Raw genomic sequence first — 19,869 nt, forward strand, 5'->3', positions numbered from 1 at the left:
CTCTGTTTCACCCGCCTCTCTCACCCTATTTTCCTGTACCCATCTCCCCTCCCCCAAACCATCTCCACTGGGTCTCTATTGTCATCGATCTATCTCATTTTCCTTGACTCTGGCCCACAATTACATGATCCGCACCCCACCCCATCTCTCAGGCCATTAAGTGCCTCTGACCCTCCTTCCCGCAGATGCTGACGAGTGCCAGCTCTTCCGGGACCAGGTGTGCAAAAGTGGTGTGTGCGTAAACACAGCACCGGGCTACTCATGTTACTGCAGCAACGGCTTCTACTACCATTCCCAGCGGATGGAGTGTGTGGGTAGGGCCCTTCTCCCGTGCCTTGCCAAGCCTCTTGGATGTGGGATGTGGCCAGCACCCAAGGTCTACGTCCATGCGTGGGAGACTCACTCCCTGTTTACCACCCTAGATAATGATGAGTGCGCCCTGGATAACGATGAGGAGGAGCCGGCTTGTGAGGGTGGCCGCTGTGTCAACACCGTGGGCTCCTACCACTGCACCTGCGAACCCCCACTGGTGCTGGATGGCTCCCGGCGCCGCTGTGTCACCAACGAGAGCCAGAGCCTAGGTAGCCCTGCCCCTGCTGCTTTAGCCGCCCATTGCATGATACAGTCTTGCCCATTTAACCCGAGCCACGCCCTACCAAAGGCCACAACCATCTCCTGATAAAGCCATGCCCGTCCCCAATTAAGCCCTGCAACAGGCCATGCTGCGTCATGTTATGAGTCACTCCAATTTTCCCTGAGTCACGCCCTACCAAAGGCCACGCCTCCTATCTGGTCCAGCTCTGTCCCCTTCCAGCTCTTTTTATTCTGTGCGTGGCTGTCAATCAACTAGCTGACCTGGTGTTAAAGGGAAAGGTTCTGGGACACCAGGCTGATGGATCTAACTAAGGACTGGAGCACTTGCTGTGGTTTGGTACCCTCCTAGCACTCACGCTGATCCTCCCTTACTGCCAGGGATGCTCAACCCTCTACTCCAACACTGAACCTAGAGTACCTCTGAGCACTGGTGAATGTGGGTTCTGCCCCCAAAAAAGTGAAGATTCTAGTATAGGAGGTCTGAGAGAAAAGCATGCCACGTAGTGGCCCTGAATGCGTGTGCCCACTGGGTATTGTCTCTTGGATCCCAGCTTCCTGTCTACACTGGGACTAGTGTGACCCCTACTATATCATAATGGGCAGCTGTGAGGAATTAACTGTGTTTTGGGGGAGTTTTTTGTTTGGTTTTGGGGGCCACATATGTTCAGGGCTGACTCCTAGAGGTGCTCAGGAAACCATATGGGATGCTGGGAATAGAACATGGGTGACCACTTGCAAGGCAAACATCTACCCGATGTACCTGATGGCTCCAGCCCCATTTTTGGGGGGGTTGGGGACGTTTGCTGCTTACTTTTGGCTCTGCACTCAGGATCACTCCTAGAAGGGCTTGGTGGACTGTTACGGCATGCCAGGGATTGAACCTGGGTCAGCCATGTGCAAGGCACACACCCTCCACACTGTTCTATTGTTCCAGTCCTGGGAATTAGTTCTTAAAGTCAGAACAGGGCTGCTCTTTCTACATCCTCAGTGGTGCTTCCTGCTGCTATCTATGGGCATTTCTCCATCTTTTACAATCAAAAGCTTCCAACCTTTCCTATGAATTTCAGGCACTGTAGAGCTGCCTTGGTCTAGTTCTTAGTTTCTTTCCCTTTCTGCTATTTTTTTGAGTGGGGCCACACTGAGTGGTGCTCAGGGGTTACTCCTGGCTCTGTGCTCAGGAATCACTCCTGGCAGGCTCAGGGACCATATGGGATGCTGGGGATCAAATCTGGTCAGCTGTGTGCAAGGCAAACATCCTACCTGCTGTGCTATCACTCCTGCCCTCTTTCTCTCTGCTTTTTCTGTTTTTTGTTTGTTTTGTTTTTCCCCTTGGGCTCTGCGGATGTATTGTTTCTACCTCTTTGTTTCACCCTCTTTTTCCACCTCTTGGCCCTGGGTCTTCCTTCAAACAGTGCTCAGTGGCAAAAGGCCACACCTGAGGTCTCACAGGCCAGGCCTAGAGTGGACATGCTCGGGTCATCTTCCAGCCATGGGGTTCCTTCTTCTCTTTTTGTCCTGGCCAAGAGCAGTTTTTGAGGCTAATACTTAAGAGCTCACTCCTAATGACGGAGGACTTGAGAAGGGGCAGCAATGGTGGACGCCTCATCAGGGGAGGTCACCGAACATGTGGGAACCCAGCATGTCGGTCCCCACTGAACAGATGTTGTCTTCACCTCAGATGACAACCTCGGAGTGTGCTGGCAGGAAGTGGGAGCTGACCTTGTGTGCAGTCGTCCCCGGCTGGACCGCCAGGCCACCTACACCGAGTGCTGCTGCCTATATGGGGAGGCCTGGGGTATGGACTGTGCCCTCTGCCCTGCCCAGGACTCAGGTACAGACTTTGCTCAGAAACCCTGCCCTCAGCCTCTGGATCTGAGTCTTAGACCTCTCAGATTCCCCCCACGGGACCCTCAGACACCCCTATGTCTCATCCCATCCCTAAAACTGGTCCCTAAAACCCCAAATCCCCCTCTTCCCCCACAAACACAGTGATCCCAAAGTCTGACTCATGAGCACCCACCTGGCATCTGGTCTCTTTAACTCCTGCTCTCCCAAACCCATCACGAAATTCCCCTTCTCTACTTTCTGAACCTTTAGAATCAGATACCCCCAGCACACACACTCTCCTAGTTATAACTGCATAGACATAGACATCATCACCACCACCACCACCACCACCCCAGGCTCTCACATTTGGGTGTTCAAGAACCATAGAACTTCAGGTCTGGCTTTTTAACTCCCAGTCTCTCATCCCCATCCCTTCAGCCCCCTCCAACCTCACAGGTTCAGATCTGGGCTGTGTATTCTAGTCAGCAGTTCTTGGTCCCTAACATTGCTTTCCTGTTTCCTTAGGCCCTAGTCCCAATTTCCTGGCTCTCTCAAATACCAACACGTGGACCCAGATATCTGACTGCAGCCCTTAGTATAAGTGCCCAGTTCCTTGGTCTCATTGGAGATCCAGAACCCTGCCTATACCCGATCTACCAATCACAGCCTTTGTTCTCTGAAGCCCCTCCCATGCCTCTGCCCACGGCCCACCCCCTCCTCTGGGCTCCTCTGCCTGCTGGGCAGGTTGGGGATGGGCGGTTGGTGGCAGTGGGAGAGCACAAGAGTGGCTGGTGCCTGGCAGGCCTAACTGACAGTTATGCTTGGATCCTATCCACAGATGACTTTGAGGCCCTGTGCAATGTGCTGCGCCCTCCTGCATATAGCCCCCCACGGCCCGGGGGCTTTGGACCCCCTTATGAGTATGGCCCAGACCTAGGCCCGCCTTACCAGAGCCTGCCCTATGGACCCGAGCTGTATCCACCCCCTGTGCTACCCTATGACCCCTACCCACCACCCCCTGGTCCAGGACCCTTCCCTCGCCGGGAAGACCCTTATCCACCGCCCCCAGGTCCAGGACCTTTCCCCCGCCGAGAAGATCCTTACCCACCGCCCCCTGGTCCAGGACCTTTCCCCCGCCGGGAAGACCCTTACCCACCGCCCCCACCTCCTGGGCCCTTCCCTCGAAGAGAGGACCCCTACCTACCACCTCCTCCCCCTGGACCCTTCCCCCGCCGGGAGGATCCCTACCCACCACCCCCTGGACCCTTCCCCCGTCTGGACGACCCCTACCCACCACCCCCCGGACCCTTCCCTCGTCGGGATGACCCCTACCCTCCACCTCCTGGGCCTTTTGCCCGCCGGGAGGCCCCCTACGGGGTGCCCCCCTTCGACATGCCAGACTTTGAGGATGATGAGGGAGAAGGTGTCTCCTACAGCGAAGCTGACAGTCCTGGGCCCTCCGACCCGGCCACCCGCTGGCGCTATCGGCCCCGAGACACCCGAGGCTCCTTCTCTGAGCCCGAGGAGGCGACAGAAGGTAGAGGCTATGCTGGTGAGCACCCCAGAAGGGAAGATGGGGCAGGAGGGGTGGGAGTTGGCAGAGATGGGAAACTGAGCCAGTCGAGTGAGGGATGCAGAAACCCAGAAACCCTCCAGAAAGTGCTATGAGGGCCAAGGGAGCCCAGTAGGGGTCCTTGCAGTCAGAGGGCAGGTAGGAATGGGGGGCCCAGCCCCTGAGCCTCACCCATCTCTCATGTTCGTAGGCGCTGGCGCTCTGACTGGGCCCTACGAGGGGCTGGAGGCCGAGGAATGTGGGATCCTGGATGGCTGCGCCCACGGCCGCTGTGTTCGTGTCCCCGAGGGGTTCACCTGTGACTGCTTTGACGGCTACCGCCTGGACATGACTCGGATGTCTTGTGTTGGTGAGGCCCTGGTGGAGCCTGCATGCGAGAGGATGGTGGGGCTGGGAAGTGGGGGGACCCGATGAGAGTTTCAGTGGGAGCCAGAGCAATAGTACAGAGGGGAGGGTGCTTGTCTTGCATGCAGCCAACCCAGGTTTGATCCCCGGGATCCCATATGGTCCCCCAAGCATCATCAGGAGTGATCCCAGAGTGTAGAGCCTGGAGTAACCTCTGAGCAACTGAGTAGCCGGGTGCAGCCCCAAAACAAAACAAACAACAATCAAAAATAAAAACAGGGACAGAGAGATAGCATAGTGGTAGGGCGTTTGCCCTGCATGCAGCTGACCCCCAGACAAACCTGGGTTCAATTCTCAGCATCCATTAATAGTCCCCAAAGCTTGCCAGGAATGATTTCTGAGCACAGAGCCAAGGGTAACCCAAGTTCTGCTGGGTGTGTCCCCCAAAACAAACCCTTATTGTCTTTGCAACAACATCCACTAGAGAATCCTAACCAAAAAACAAAAAAACAAAAACAAAACAAAACCTAGGGGACCGGAGAAATAGCATAGCAGCAGGGCATTTGCCTTGCGTGCAGCCAACACAGGACGAACACCTGTTCGAATCCCAGCATCCCATATGGTCCCCTGAGCCTGTCGGTGGTGATTTCTGAGTGCAGAACCAGGAGTAATTCCTGATCGCCTCCAGGTATGACCAAAAACAAGACGAACAAACAAAAAACAACAACCAAAAAAAAACCTAGGGGCCTGGGCCAGAGTGCTAGCACAGAGGATAAGGCACGCAGCTGACTTGGATTCGATCCTTGGCATTCCACTAGGAGCAATCCCTGAACATCACTGGGTGTAGCCCCCACAAATAAACGAAACCCCAGAAACCTATCTTACAAACGTACCATGAGGTTAAGTCACACGCACACAGCAGAGAGCTGTGTTCCAGGCCTGACAGCTCTCGGTAATATCTCCCTGCCCAGACATCAACGAATGTGACGAGGCCCCAGGAGACACCCCGCTCTGCGTCAATGCTCGCTGCGTCAACACCGACGGCTCCTTCCGCTGCCTCTGCCGCCCCGGATTCGCCCCCACGCACCAGCCTCACCACTGTGCGCCCGCGAGGCCCCGGGCCTGAGCCCCCAGCGCATCCGGTGCCCTGAGCGCAGTTGGGGCCCCTCCTCAGCCACCTCTGATCCCAGCCCTTACTGCTGACACGTCCGACCTGCGCCCATGGCCTCCTTCACGTCCCTGCTCCGTTTTATACAAGTTTTTTCAATTAAAAACACCTATTTTGTAATTCTGCCTGTGCCTTGTCCTCCTCCTCCTCCCCTTTCTCCTCCTCCTCCTCCTCCTCCTCCTCCTCCTCCGCCTCCTCCGTTGGAGTTCAGTTTGCAGCACCCCATGCAGAGCTAAGAGTGACCCCTGAACAAGCCAGCTGTAGTAGTCCCTGCTGCCCATACACTGGCCCTAACCGCAGGCTTCTAAGGGGTCCACTCAGGGGGGTGGAAGGGACCCCATGGTCATTGCTGGAGGGAAGGTCACACTGTCTGAAATAACTATTATGAACAACTTTGTGAATCACAATGATTTAATAAAAATAATTTTGTTTTTGTTTGGGGGCCACCCCTGGTGATGCTCAAGACTTGCTCCTGGCTCTGCTCACAGGAATTACCCTTGGTAGTGCTTGGGGGAACCATATGGGGTGGTGTGTATCGAACTTGGGTCTGCCATGTGCATGGCAAGTGTCCTACTTGCTGTACTATTATTGCTCTGGTCCCTGTTTTTGTTTCTAAATTTATTTTTATTGAGCCAGAGCGAGTATGGTACTTGGAACCAACTGGAATTTGATCCTTGGTATCCCATATGATACCCAAAGCCCATCCTATGTGATCCCTGAGTGTGGAGCCAGGAGTGCACCCTGAGCACCTTAGCACCTCCAGATGTGGCCCCAAAACAAAACAAAACAAAACAAACAATCGGGGATAGTGGGCAGGGGGGAGGGGTGGGGGGTGGGTTTACCTTGCATGTGGCCAAGCTAGGTTCAATCCCCATCACCACATAGGGTCCCTTGTGCGCCATCACAAGTAATTCCTAAATGCAGAGCCAGAAGTAATCCCTGAACATTTTTGGGTGTGGTCCCAAAACTAAAGCAAAAAATTCCCGAAGCTGTATGCTGTGTGCCTTTAGAAAGCCCCAGGACTGGTGGCAAAGGTCCAGATTGGCCAAGTCATCAAATCCAATTTCACCAAACTGCACAACAAAGAACATGTGAGTGAAGCTCCAGGCTGTGCCAAGTTTGAGTTTCTTGGCTGCCAGAAGCACTGTATCTCCAGGAAACAGCCTTTACCAGTGCCAGTGGGTGTGAAGAGCGAGTGGCTAGGAAGGCAGCTCACAAGGGTGGCCGGAAGCCAAATAACACCCCTAATATTGATGCTCCAGGTAGGTACTCGGCTCCACATTACTGCGCTCCCATCCTGTCCCTCCACCCCTTCCCGGTTGATCCTGATCCTCTCCAAAACATACAAAACACACTCTGGGAAATGGTATGCATACTTTGCCTGGAGGAGCCCACAGTTTGATTCCTGGCACTGCCCTTAGAAAAAAACAAAAAGGATTCAGGGCTGGTGTGATAGCACAGCAGACAGGGCCTTGCACAGGGCCAACCCAGGTTTGATCCCTCTCTGGCATCTCTTATGGTCCCCTTAGCACTGCCAAGAATGACCCTGGAGTGAAGAGCCAGGAGTAATCTCTGAGCACTGCTATATGTGGCCCCCTAAACAAATAAAGGACATTCTGTGGGTCATATTTGACTTATAATCTTCCATCTTCCAGGTGTATCTCAAGGTGTGAGAGAGAATCAGAGACCTGGATTCCCTTTTAAAGATTGTAAAATAAAAATCCACGGGGCTGGAGAGATAGCATAGAGGTAAGGTGTTTGCCTTGCATGCAGAAGGATGGTAGTTTGAATCCCAGCATCCTATATGGTCTCCCGAGCCTGCCAGGAGCGATTTCTGAGCGTAGAAACAGGAGTAACCCCTGAGTGTTGCTGGGTGTGACCCAAAAAAAGAAAAATCCACAAGTGGATTTCTATTTTTTTTTTTACTTTGATTGATTGGTTGGTTGTTGGACCACTCCCACTGGTGCTCAGGGGTTACTCCTGCCTCTGCACTCAGAAATCGCCCCCTGGCAGGCTGGGGGGACCATATGAGATGCCGGGAATCAAACTGGGTCCCTCCTGGTTGGCTGAATGCAAGGCAAATGCCCTACCTCTGTGCTATCTCTCCAGCCCCACAAGTAGATTTCTAACCCATTAGGTGGATGAGTCTGATGAAGCAGAATAGTGGTGGAGAAATAATAGCACACCAATGAGGAAAGATATTCATTGGAGTCAGCCTGCTTTTTGCCTCATGACCTCTTGGCCATAGGCTCTCTCTGCACCAGCCCCAAAGGCCAAAATTGTTCCCTCTTTATTCTCCAGAACCAAGTCCACCAGGGTGGGGAAAGGTCCTGTAACCCAGGTGGGTTTTTACATATCAAAGGAAGAAGTTACTGAGAAGAGGAAGTTGGGGAACACCTTTGTAGGGTTTTAGCTAGGTTTACCTTACATGAGAACACCTTTTGGAGCCTCAGGAGATGTGGAGGAGTTGATCACTGGCATCCCATATGGCCCCCCAAGCCTACCAAGAATGATTCTTGGACACAGGAGGGGAGTGGGGAGAATTCCCAAGAGTCACTGGCTTGCAGGGAGGACCCACCCAAAAGTGTGTGTCTGCACAAGTTGGAGCTGGGCCAAGGACTGTATACAGCAGGTGCTTACAGGGGTGCCTGGCATATGGCAAGTGGTCAGGAAACTGGTAACTCTCCACCTCCCCTGAAATGCTGAGTCTTGCTGCATGGATGGCTTGATTGGAGTTTGGAGTTTTTTGTTTTGTTTTGGGGGGCCATATCTAGTGTACTCCTGGCTCTGCATTCAGGCATCACTCTTAGTAGGATTGGGGGAGCATATGGGATGCCAGAGACGAAACCATTAATGGCTGCAGGCAAGGCAAGCACCCTACCCACTATACTATCTCTAGCCCCAACTGAGTACATTTTAGGTGCCTGAGAAATCCTGCCTTGGCCTTTACAGGGCTCCAGGGAGGTACTTGGGGACCACACCAGACCCCCAGGACTGAGATGGGGCCTACTAGCCCCAAGGGTTTTGACTGATTTCGGCAGATCTGAATGTGGGTGTTCAGTGGATACACCTGACCCTATCTTACAGAACATCAGGGAACCAATCAATCAATCAAGTTTAAAAAACTTTTTTTTTAATTTTTTTGGTGTTTGGGCTACACCTGGTGACGCTCAGGGTTTACTCCTGGATATGTGCTCAGAAATCGCCCCTGGCTTGGGGGACCATATGGGATGCCGGGGGATTGAACCACGGTCTGTTGTCCTAGGTTATCGTGTGCAAGGCAAACGCCCTACCGCTTGTGCCACCGCTCTGGCCCCAATAAATAAAGTTTTTGTGTTTTTTTTTTTTAAAGAATATTAGGGAAGAGTTCCTGGGCGAGAAAGTTTCATTTCATCTCTGGTTTTAGACCCCTTTGAGAGCCTATTGAAAATGTCAGGCTACTCACAGGCGAAAAATGCAAACAGACATGGGTGATTTCCCCAAATCCCCACTTCTCCAAGCCTCTGTCCCTGGGGAAACCCGCAAGAAATCACGACTTTGCTGGATAAAATTAATGCCCTGTAAACGGGGACGGGGCAGCTGACAGCTAGAAAAATGAGGTATCCTGGGCCTAAATTGGGGGTCAGTCCTTCTCACCATCCCCATCCACGGGGCCAGGAGGACGTGCCAAGGCTCTAGCTTGTATCCAGCGTCCGTTCCAGCGCCCTAATCCCCGACCCGGCGCTGGGGAACTCGCCTCGGCCAAGCCGGTCCCTGGAATGTGCAGAAGGAACCGAGCCAGGCCTGCAGGCACCGCAATTGCCGGACCAGCTCCGCGCCGCCCCCTTCCGGTCACCGCGCGCCAGTACACCCCAGACCCCACCATCCATCCCCAAGTGACCTCAAAGTTATTCTCCAGAAATTCCTGAAAATTCTCCTGCGGGAACAGCTTGGAAGGTGCTCGCCTTGCAGGCAACTGACAAAGATTCGATTCCCTGGCATTGCAAGGGATCCCTTAAACCCGTCAGGAGTGGTCGCTTGAGCACAGAGCCACGAGTAACCCCTGAGCATCGTTGAGTGTATATCCCCCATTTTCTTTTTTCTTTTTTTGTTTACAATTTTTTTTTTATTTTTGAGTCATGGCCAGCTGTACTCAGGGGTTACTCCTAGCTCTGTGCTCAGAAATCACTCCTGACACTCCCGAACCCATGCTCCTGGGACCATATGGGATGCCAGGGATGGAGCCTGGGTTGGCTGCGTGCAAGGCAAACATCCTACCCGCTATGATATCGCTCTGATCCCTTCCCCATTTTCTTTATGTTATATTATCAGCAGGTGTTTTATTTGTGTACCTATTTATCATTATTATTTTTGAGTCATTTTTTTTTTAATTTTTGAGTCATGCCTGACAGTGCTCAGGGCTTACTCCTGGTGGACTCAGGGGACCATATGGGATGCCAGGGTTCAAATCCAGGTTGGCTTTCCCTGCTGTCCTATCACCCCAGCCCTCACGTGTATCTATTTTACAAACCTCTGTTTTGGGGGGCCCATGCCTACAGTGCTCAGGGGTCACTTCTGGCTCTCCGCTCAGAAATTGATCAAGGTAGGCTTGGGGGACCATATAGGATGCTGAGGATCAAACCTAGTTGACCGGGCCCGGAGAGATAGCACAGCGGTGTTTGCCTTGCAAGCAGCCGATCCAGGACCAAAGGTGGTTGGTTCGAATCCCGGCGTCCCATATGGTCCCCCGTGCCTGCCAGGAGCTATTTCTGAGCAGACAGCCAGGAGGAACCCCTGAGCACCGCCGGGTGTGGCCCAAAAACAAAACCAAAAAACAAAACAAAACAAAAAAACAAAAACCTAGTTGACCGCAACCCAGTGTCAGTGTGAAAAGAGTGTATGAGTGAAAGCACTTTAAATAAATCCTGACCTTGACCACATACTTAATCAGGACATCAAAATCACCTGGAAACTAGTTACCAGCCCCAAGTAGTCCCCTATGGTCAGGACAGGGGTGAGTTGGGGTGCATTAATAAACCTGACAAACCTTGGTTCTTGCCTACAGGGCTCTCTCCTGTGTCTGGGGTGGAACTTTGTCTGGTAAAGTTAGTGCTGCTTGGGCAGAGGGTGTAGCTCAGGGCTAGAATGCTTGCCTTGCCTCTCTGAAGTCCTGGGTTCAAATCCTAACACTAAAAACAAGGAAGGCTGCTGGCTTAAAGACAAGTACTCACACTCTCTTCTCTATCTCTTTTTTTGTTTTGTTTTGCTTTGTTTTTGAGTCACATCCAGCAGCACTCAGGGCTTCCTCTGGCTCTGTGCTCAGGTTCAGAGGACCATCAGAGGACCATATGGACCTACTGCTGTGCTATTATGGCTCCAGCCCTTTTCTTCTCCTCTTTTTTTTTTTTTTTTTTTTTGGTTTTTGGGCCACACCCTGTGACGCTCAGGGGTTACTCCTGGCTATGCGCTCAGAAGTTGCTCCTGGCTTCTTGGGGGGACCATATGGGATGCCGGGGGATCGAACCGCGGTCCGTCCTAGGCTAGCGCAGGCAAGGCAGGCACCTTACCTCCAGCGCCACCGCCCGGCCCCCTTCTTCTCCTCTTTTGACCTCTCACTCATCTTCTTTTTCTCTCCCCTTTTCTGGTTTTTTTTTGTTTGTTTGTTTGTTTTTGGGCCACACCCGGCAGTGCTCAGGGGTCACTCCTGGCTGTCTGCTCAGAGATAGCTCCTGGCAGGCACGGGGGACCATATGGGACACCGGGATTTGAACCATCCACCTTTGGTTCTGGATCGGCTGCTTGCAAGGCAAGCACCACTGTGCTATCTCTCCAGGCCCTTCTGTTTGTTTGTTTGTTTGTTTGTTTGTTTGTTTGTTTGTTTTTTATCACCATGTCTCTTCCAGAAAGATTATCCTTTGGGGGGCCGGGCGGTGGCGCTAAAGGTAAGGTGCCTGCCTTGCCTGCGCTAGCCTTGGACGGACCGCGGTTCGATCCCCCGGTGTCCCATATGGTCCCCCAAGCCAGGAGCAACTTCTGAGCGCATAGCCAGGAGTAGCCCCTGAGCATTACCGGGTGTGGCCCAAAAAAAAAAAAAAAAAAAAAAAAAGATTATCCTTTGGACCAAAGAAGATGGACTTAAATGAAGTTAAGGCTCTTGGCTTCTTCTGTTTGTTGACTCTTTTTGTTTGGGGCCACACCCAGCTGTTTCCAGCAGTTACTCCTGGCCTTTCACTCTAGAGATCACTCCTGGCAGTATTCAGGGAACCATATGGAATGCCAGGATCAAACTCCTGTCAGCCTTGTTCAGGGCAAGGATTCTGCCTGCTCTTTCCTCTCTCTGATTCCAATGTTCAAACCAGGTTCAGTCTGGAGATGAGCCAGAACCAGAGTACAGTCCTGAGCACAGAGCCAGAGTAAGCCCTAACAACACCAAAGGGAAAAAAAAAAAACTGCTAACAATTATGCATATATAAAGTTCCACGTCTCAGATGTTTCCAAATTTCAAAGCTGAATATTTCAGTAAAATATAAATAGAATATGCTCTTCAATAAAAGATCTTTTGAGCCGGAATGAGAATACAGCAGGGAGGACAATGGCCTCACATGTAGCTGACCCAGGTTCCATTCCTGGCATCCCGTATGGTCCCCCAAACCCTCCAGGAGTGATTCCTGGAAGCAGAGTCAAGAGAAACCCTTGAGCATCATCAAATACAAAAACAAAACAAAATGTCTTTTTGTAATTGTACAGATGGTGGGTTTTTTAAATTCTTTTTCACTGTTGTACTTTACAAATAAGATTCAAGAAAATAAAATGTAAATAAGGGACCATAGTGATAGCACAATGGCTAGGGCTTTTGTCTTGCATGCTGTCAACTCGAGTTTGATCTCTGGCATCCCATATTGTCCCCTGAGCCTGCCAGGTGCGATTTCTGAGCACACAGCCAGGTGTAACCTCTGAGCGCCTCTGGGTATAGCCCAAAAACAAAAATAAAATAAAATGTAAAATAGAAAATAAAAAAGCAAGACAGGGCTAGAGCTATAGTACTGTGAATAATGCACTTGCCTTGGCCACAGTCAACCTGGATTCTATTCCTGGCACCTCCTAGGATCCCCAAAGCACTGCTTGGAGTGATCCCTGAGTGCAGGGCCAGAAATAAGCCCCAAACATTGCCTGATGTGACCCTAAAAGCAAAACAAAAATACTCAACCAACAACAAGGGGCCTGAGAAATAATTCATGGGTAAGGTGCTTGTCTTCCACTATCCTGACTCGGGTTCCATCCCCGGCCTCCCTTATGGTTTCCTGATTGCCGACAGAACTGATCCCGACTCACAGAGACAGGAGTCAGCCCAGAGCACTGCTGGGTGTGTCCCCCAAATCAGAGAGAGAAGAAAAAGGAATTAGAAAAGAAAATGTTCTCTCTGCATTTCCTCTGCGGTCATTCATATGGTCCCTCCCACTTCCTGATTATTACTGGAATTTGCTGCAGTACCAGGACCGGAGATGCTGGGCCGACCCCTGCCCTAGGCCGCTGTAAGATTTTAGGTGACCAAGGCAGGTCACACAGGGACACAACGGGAGGCTGAAGGTGGGACCGGCTTGGGGACTCCCTGGGGACCAGAACGACATTCCATGAGAACTGAGAGCCCAGACACAGCAGGGGATGTGTCCCTCGGTGGGTGGATGGCAGGGGCTGGGTGTCGGGGAGGGAGGGCACCAGGGCCGCTGGCTGCTGGGCCGCAAGTGAGTCAGGCTGGCCGGCTGTAAACAAAGGAGGAATGAAGGCTTCGACCCACGCAGCCACGGGGTGCTTTCTGGGTGACTTTCCCGGCACTGGGACCTCACACCCCCACACCCAACCTTACCCTCACCGGTGAAGAAACTAAAGCTGGGAGACTCTCAAGAAGGGCTCCCAGTCTCAGAGGGGTCTGAACTCTGCCTTCCTTGGGGCTTGGGAAGATGCATTTGCCATTGTCAGTGACTCCAGGGATGAGCCACCTCCTGAAGGTCATTTTTCTCTCCCAGACAGAGAAGGAGAAAATCTGGTACCAAAGTTGGAGGGGCCCATGTGCATTATTAGTTTTGCCCATGTAAGGGCCCTTGAGCACCGGTAGGGGGCGATACTGAGCCAAGAGCCAGGACCAGCCCATGAGCATTGCTGAGTGTGGCCCAAAGCTCTTCCCTTCTAAATAGACGGAGATGAGGAAGGGCCAGAGAGATGGTACAGGGGGCAGAGCATTTACCTTGCACTTGGCTAACCTGGGTTTGATCCCCAGCACCCCATACGGTTCCTCTACAGCTCATCAGGAATAATGCCTGAGCGTAGAGCCAGGGCTAAGTCCTGAGCACTGTAGGATATGAGCATAAAAACCAAACCAAGAAAAGAGATGCTCATTATAAAATTTATGAATGAAAAATTGACCATTCCTTGGATTTTCTTGGACCATTCAGCAGAAAGGGAAGGGCAGATGAAGGTAACGCCCCAATCCCATATCATTGTGAATATTTTGATGTATTCCTGGTTGGGCTTCCCTCCTCCGGGCAGGCTTGGAGCAACGTATGTGTGTTTTACATATCTGGGCTAGCAAACTGTTTATAAAGACCCGCTTTTTCCCTTCTTCAGTGTAAGCTGTCCCCCTGTTAAAACATCTTTGTGTAAACACAGTCAGTAATGTTTGCCCCGTGTTTATTCAACGGCCAGTGTTACCAGACATTGAAGCTGTTTCCAATTTCCTCCCATTATAAATAAGGCCTCGGTGCACATCCTCTCACGTCCCAGAGGTGGGATTCCTGGGCCAAAGGGTGTGTGGACCCTTCGCAGTTTATGGTTCGGATCTGGGCAGAGTTTCTGCCAGCCCAGAAACTGAAATGACCTCATTGGTTTCAAGTGAGAGTTCACTGTTATTTGTTATTTCCTAAAGGTTTGACTTGTGACTCAGGTTCACAAGATGAAATCTATTCTCTTATTTTTTTTTTCTTAAGTTGCAGAAACAAATTCATTCATACCAGCTCATGTTAGTAGGGCTGGGTCAGTAAAGCTAATCTTTGGGGGCTGGAGAGATAGTACAGCGATAGGGCATTTGCCTTGCACACAGCTGACCCAAGACAGACAGTGGTTCAAATCCCAGCATCCCATATGGTCCCCCAAAGCCTGCCAGGAGCGATTTCTGAGCGCAGAGCCCAAAGTGACCCCTGAGCACCACCAGGTGTGACCCAAAAACAAAAACAAAAGCTAACCTTTGACTTGGGCAAACCTTCTTGGCTGTGTGACTTGTTGAACTTCTAAGATTGGACGATAGATCCCACTGCCTCCAGGCTCATAAATGTCCCTTAGCATCAGAAGGACACTTTACCCCTCCTGGTCTTCTGTCAGGGCCTCCCACAATAGCTGGAGCTGTAAAGGTGGAGCCGCAGCCCTCGTACAGCAGGTAAAGCACTTGCCTTGCATGTGGCCAACCCAGGTTCAGTCCTTGGTGTTTCATATCATCTCCTGAGCACTGCCAGGAATGATTACAGAACCAGGAGTAACCCTAAGCATCACTGGGTAGGCCCAAGCCCCTCACTCTCCCCACACACACACACCGCAACAAAACAAACAACAACCCCAAATGTAAAGGAAGTGTTGATATCAGGCACAGTATCTGACCATTTTGCTTGAGAGGTGTGCGGAAAATGGATTCTTTTTGCTTTATTTTGTGTTTTGGGCTACACCCAGCATTCAGGGCTTACTTCAGACTCTGAAGTGCTCAGGGATCACTCCTGGAAGGGTTCAGGGTATATCATATAGAGTACCAGGAATGGAATCTAGCTTAGCTGCATGCAAGGCAAGAATCCCGCCTGGTGTATTGTCTTTTGGACCCCAAGAACTGGTTATTTTGCTGATTCCTGCCAAGTAAATAGAAAAACTGACAGAGGCCAGAGATCTGACATGACATAGAGTCCCCTAAGCACGATTGGTTTACCCCCAACTCTCCCACAACCCTCCCAAAAAAGTTCCTGAGGAGGGAAATCTCTAGTTTCTTCTGAAAACAAAACAAAACGCAATAGTGCAGTGGGTTAGGGCATTTGCCATGCATGCGGTCAACCTGGGTTCAACTTCTGGCATCCCATATGTCTCCTGAGCATTGCCAGGAGTAAGTCATAAGTACAGACTTATAAGTACATAAGTACAGGCAGGAATAATCCTTGAGCACCAACAGGTGTGGTTCCAAAACAAATAAAAGGAAAAAGAAAAAAGGGAAAAGAAAGGGGCTGGAATGATAGCACAGCAATAGGGCATTTGCCTTGCACAGGGACGACCCGAATTTGATCTTCAGCATCCCATATGGTCCCCGGAACCTGCCAGGAGTGATTTGTGAATACAGAGCTGGGAGTAACCCCTGTTTGGGTAGCCCTAAAACAAATAAAAGAAAAAGAAAAATAAAACCCACAATCTAATTTCCTCTTGCTAGGCACTTTTTCCTCGTCTGTCTTTTTATTTACTTCTTTTTCTTGTCTGCTTTTTCTTTTTGGTCCCACCCAGCAGCATTTAGGACTTATTCCTGGCTCTGTGCTCAGGGAGGACCCCTGGCAGACTCAGGGGACTGAATAAATGGGGTTCCGGAGATGGAAGCTGGGACACCCGCGTGCAAGACAAGTGCCCTTCGAGGGAGTGGGCGGTGGTGGTGGCCTCCATGTCCTCTTGGTGTGTTCTTTGGATGAGCTGAGATATGAGATACTTGGCAGCCTTGCGCCTCCGCTTGGGCTCTCGGGGTTGAATCATTCTACAAGTCTGGGAGGGCGGGTCAGCACAGATGACGGCCGAGGACAGAGCCTGGGCCGGCTGAGCCAGGCCAGGGCAGCTACCCAGGGTGTCTGGGAATGTTCGATGTGTGGGGTCGCCCCGGGATCGCACAGTGACGTGGGAAGCAGTTGCAGAGAGCAGCTTTTTCTGGAACATTTTGAACTCGGGAACTTTTGACACTTTTTTTTTCCCCTTTTTTTTTTCGGGACTTGTTTTGTTTTGGGCCGAACCCACTGTACTATTGCTCTGGATCTTTCTTTTTGGTTTGTTTGTTGTCTGTTGGGAGGCCCCACCCGGCAGTACTCAGGGCATCCTGTAGAGCCAAGAATCAAACCAGTGTCTCCCTGGCTTTAATTTTCTTACATTTAAAAAAAATTTGACAGGATTGAAAAGATAGTACAGCAGGGAGGGCACCCAGCATCCCATATGGTCCCCCAACCTGCCAGGAGTAATTTCTGAGCATAAAGCCAAGAGTGATCCCTGAGCACACCCCCCCCAAAATATTCAGGCTGGAGAGTACAATGGCTAAGTAGAACTGATAATGCTCAGGAGTTACTCCTGGCTCTACACTCAGGAATTATTCCTGCTGATACTCTGGTAATGATATGAGATGCCAGGGATTGGATCTGGGTTGTCTGCATGCAAGGCAAGTGCCTTCCCTGCTGTCCTGTCTCTCCAGCTCCATGAAAGGAATTGTTTTATTATTTTGGTTTTTGAGTCACACCTGGCAGGGTGTTAGTCCTGGCCTGGAATTCAGAAATCATTCCTGGCAGGTTCGGGTGACCATCTGGGATGGCAGGAATCGAACCTGGGTCCCTCCCAGGTTGGCTGTGTGCAAGGCAAACACCCTACTGCTGTGCTATCTCTCTCGCTCCAGAATGGAAGGAACTTTGTTTCTTGGGACACACCCAGTGACGCTCAGGGGTTACTCCTGACTAAGCGCTCAGAAATCGCTCTGGGCTTGGGGAATTATATGGGATGCCGGGGTATCAATCCGAGGTTTGGCCTAGGCTTGCACTGGCAAGGCAGACGCCCAACCACTTTGCGCCACCACTCCGGCCCCTAGAATAAAAGAATTTTTTTTTATTCTCCTCCCTCCCCCCCAGGAATTTTTAACGATGATCCCTCGAATGGCCACTGAGCCTCCCCCTCACTAATAGTTTTCTCTTTTTCAGTCTGTGGGTGGGAAGGGCTTTGGGCCATGATTTGAATGTTTGAACTTTGAGACTGTGACAATACCTCAGCACTGTAAGATGCTCTAAGTCACTTTCTTAAAACACATGCATGTTGGGTTATATGAATTATACTTCAGTGACTTTCTTACAGGGTATGTGCATGTTTGCAACACATCCAGCAGTGCTCAGGGTTGGTTATTCCTGGGTAGACCAGAGATCAAACCCAGGATGGCTGTGCTTACTTGTCTCTGGCCAACAGAGACATTTTTATTTTCCTTTTACGCAACACCCAGCAATTCTCAGGAATTACTCCTGGTGGGGTCAAGGGACCACATGGGATCCTGCCAAGGATGGAACTTGGATGGTCTGTGCGCAAGGTAAGGGCCTAGGGCTGAAATGTCAACAGCTCTATTCTGCAAAGACACTTTTAAACAAAACAAAGCAAAATGTGTGCGGAGGAGGAAATGAAAGGCTTCCTAAGAAGTGGCCTGAGGCCACAGATAGTTTAGAGGGGAGGGCCCTTGTCTTGCATGTGGCTGGCTGGGCTTGGATCCTTGGCATCCCTTGTGGCCCTGAGAATCCGCCAAGGGTGATTACTGAGCATTGCCAGGCGTGGCCCAGAAACAAAAACAGAAACAAAAAGCAAGGACAAAACTACATACAGGGTGCGGTGTGTGTGTGTGTGTGTGTGTGTGTGTGTGTGTGTGTGTGTGTGTGTGTGGTGTCAAAATAGTATGGGGGACAAAGTGATAGCACAATGGTAGGGCTTTTGCCAATCAATCAATCAATCAATCAAAAAGAAATTTTGGGGGCCACACCCGGCGGTGCTTAGGGTTTACTCCTGGCTGTCTGCTCAGAAATAGCTCCTGGCAGGCACGGGGGACCATATGGGACACCGGGATTCGAACCAACCACCTTTGATCCTGGATTGGCTGCTTGCAAGGCAAATGCCGCTGTGCTATCTCTCTGGGCCCCAATCAACCAATTAAAAAAATAATAGTGCCGGTGTCAAGGTGCCTGCCTTGTACACAGATGAACGCTGCTCATCCCCAGCACAACAGTAGGGTTTCCCGAACCCTGCCAGGTGTGATTCTAGAGCACAGAATCAGGAAGAAGCCCTGATCACCTCTACGTGTGACTCCCCCAAACCTCCTCCAATGAAACCAAGACCCACAATTTTTCTGCTTTGGCATCAGTGTAGCTGGGCTTCCTCCACAAGGCGGCGCTGTTGCACTACGCCCGGTAGACTGGTGAGCCACGCGACCGGAGGCGCAGGGGGCGTGTCTGTCCCGGGAGGTCCTTGCAGGGGCGGGGCTTTTATGACAGGAGGCGTGGTCTAATGGTCGTGGTCCGATGAGTGGGCGTGGCAAGACAGCGAAGGGCAGGGCCTCCCAGATACCCATCCATTGGTACTTAGGCTCTGGCCTGGATCCCGTTATTTGGAACCAGGTTGGTGGGCAGAGGGATGCCAAGGGATCCAGCAAGACTTTCTGAAGGAAGCTGTGATGGAGGCTGGACATCTTACAGGTTAAGGCACTTATTTATCTTCCATGTTCAATCCTGGGCACCCCAGGTGGTCCCCCAAACTCCACACAAGGAGTAAGCCCTGAGCACTGCCAGGCTTGTCCCCAAAACAGCCACACACAAAAAAAAAGTGGGAAGGGGGGTCATCTTGTGCTAGACAGATGGCCCCACATGGGTTATCAATGGGGTAATGGTTTTTTGTTTTGTTTTGTTTTTCGGGCCACACCCGGCATTGCTCAGGGGTTACTCCTGGCTGTCTGCTCAGAAATAGCTCCTGGCAGGCACGGGGGACCATATGGGACACCGGGATTCAAACCAACCACCTTTGGTTCTGGATCGGCTGCTTGCAAGGCAAACGCCGCTGTGCTATCTCTCCGGGCCTCATGGGGTAATGTTTTGAAAGTGCAGCCATGGTGCTAGGAGGGATAAGGTTACCACAGAGGCTGGGGCACTCTGAAGGTTTTCTTTTCCATGATCTTGTTTTGGGACCATATGAGATGTTGGGGGTCCAACTTGAGTCAGCCACAGCAAGCCAAGCGCTCCTAACTGCTGTACTGTTTCTTGGACCTCATGATCAGCATGTTAAAATATTGGACCTCTCAAGCAATGGTCAGGGGGTGCAGCGGCCACTCTTCAGTACTCCACATAGGAGTACCAGGGACCAAGGACATCCTATCCCAGTGGTGCTCAGGGGTCCACCTAATTCGAGGGTCCCACCTGGATCCTTGGACACTGACCACTGAACTCTCAGGTCCCCTTTGGTGTTCGCTTCTCAAGGACCTGGTCAGTGTGACCTGGAGTATCCTGTGAAGACAAACCCGTTTTACCTCCCTTCTGTTTTAAGGTGCCTCAGAAAGGCTCTGTGGCACCCCTCCTTCCCAAAATCCTGCCTTCCCGCCGGA

General features: G+C 51.4%; 1 protein-coding gene across 1 annotated transcript in view; it reads left to right on the forward strand.

Annotated features, from left to right (window-relative positions):
* The window catches only part of LTBP4 (latent transforming growth factor beta binding protein 4), a 36,977-nt gene extending 31,350 nt beyond the window's left edge, over positions 1-5,627 (forward strand). The window contains exons 28-33 of the mRNA XM_049787227.1: positions 186-314; positions 423-581; positions 2,273-2,425; positions 3,260-3,973; positions 4,185-4,343; positions 5,311-5,627. Of these exons, the coding sequence (XP_049643184.1) occupies positions 186-314; positions 423-581; positions 2,273-2,425; positions 3,260-3,973; positions 4,185-4,343; positions 5,311-5,465 (1,469 nt within the window). The 3' untranslated portion in view covers positions 5,466-5,627. The remainder of the gene's footprint in view (positions 1-185; positions 315-422; positions 582-2,272; positions 2,426-3,259; positions 3,974-4,184; positions 4,344-5,310) is intronic.
* The last annotated feature ends 14,242 nt before the right edge of the window (positions 5,628-19,869 follow it).

This window comes from Suncus etruscus, chromosome 14 (assembly GCF_024139225.1).
Source record: "Suncus etruscus isolate mSunEtr1 chromosome 14, mSunEtr1.pri.cur, whole genome shotgun sequence".
Lineage (NCBI taxonomy): Eukaryota > Metazoa > Chordata > Mammalia > Eulipotyphla > Soricidae > Suncus > Suncus etruscus.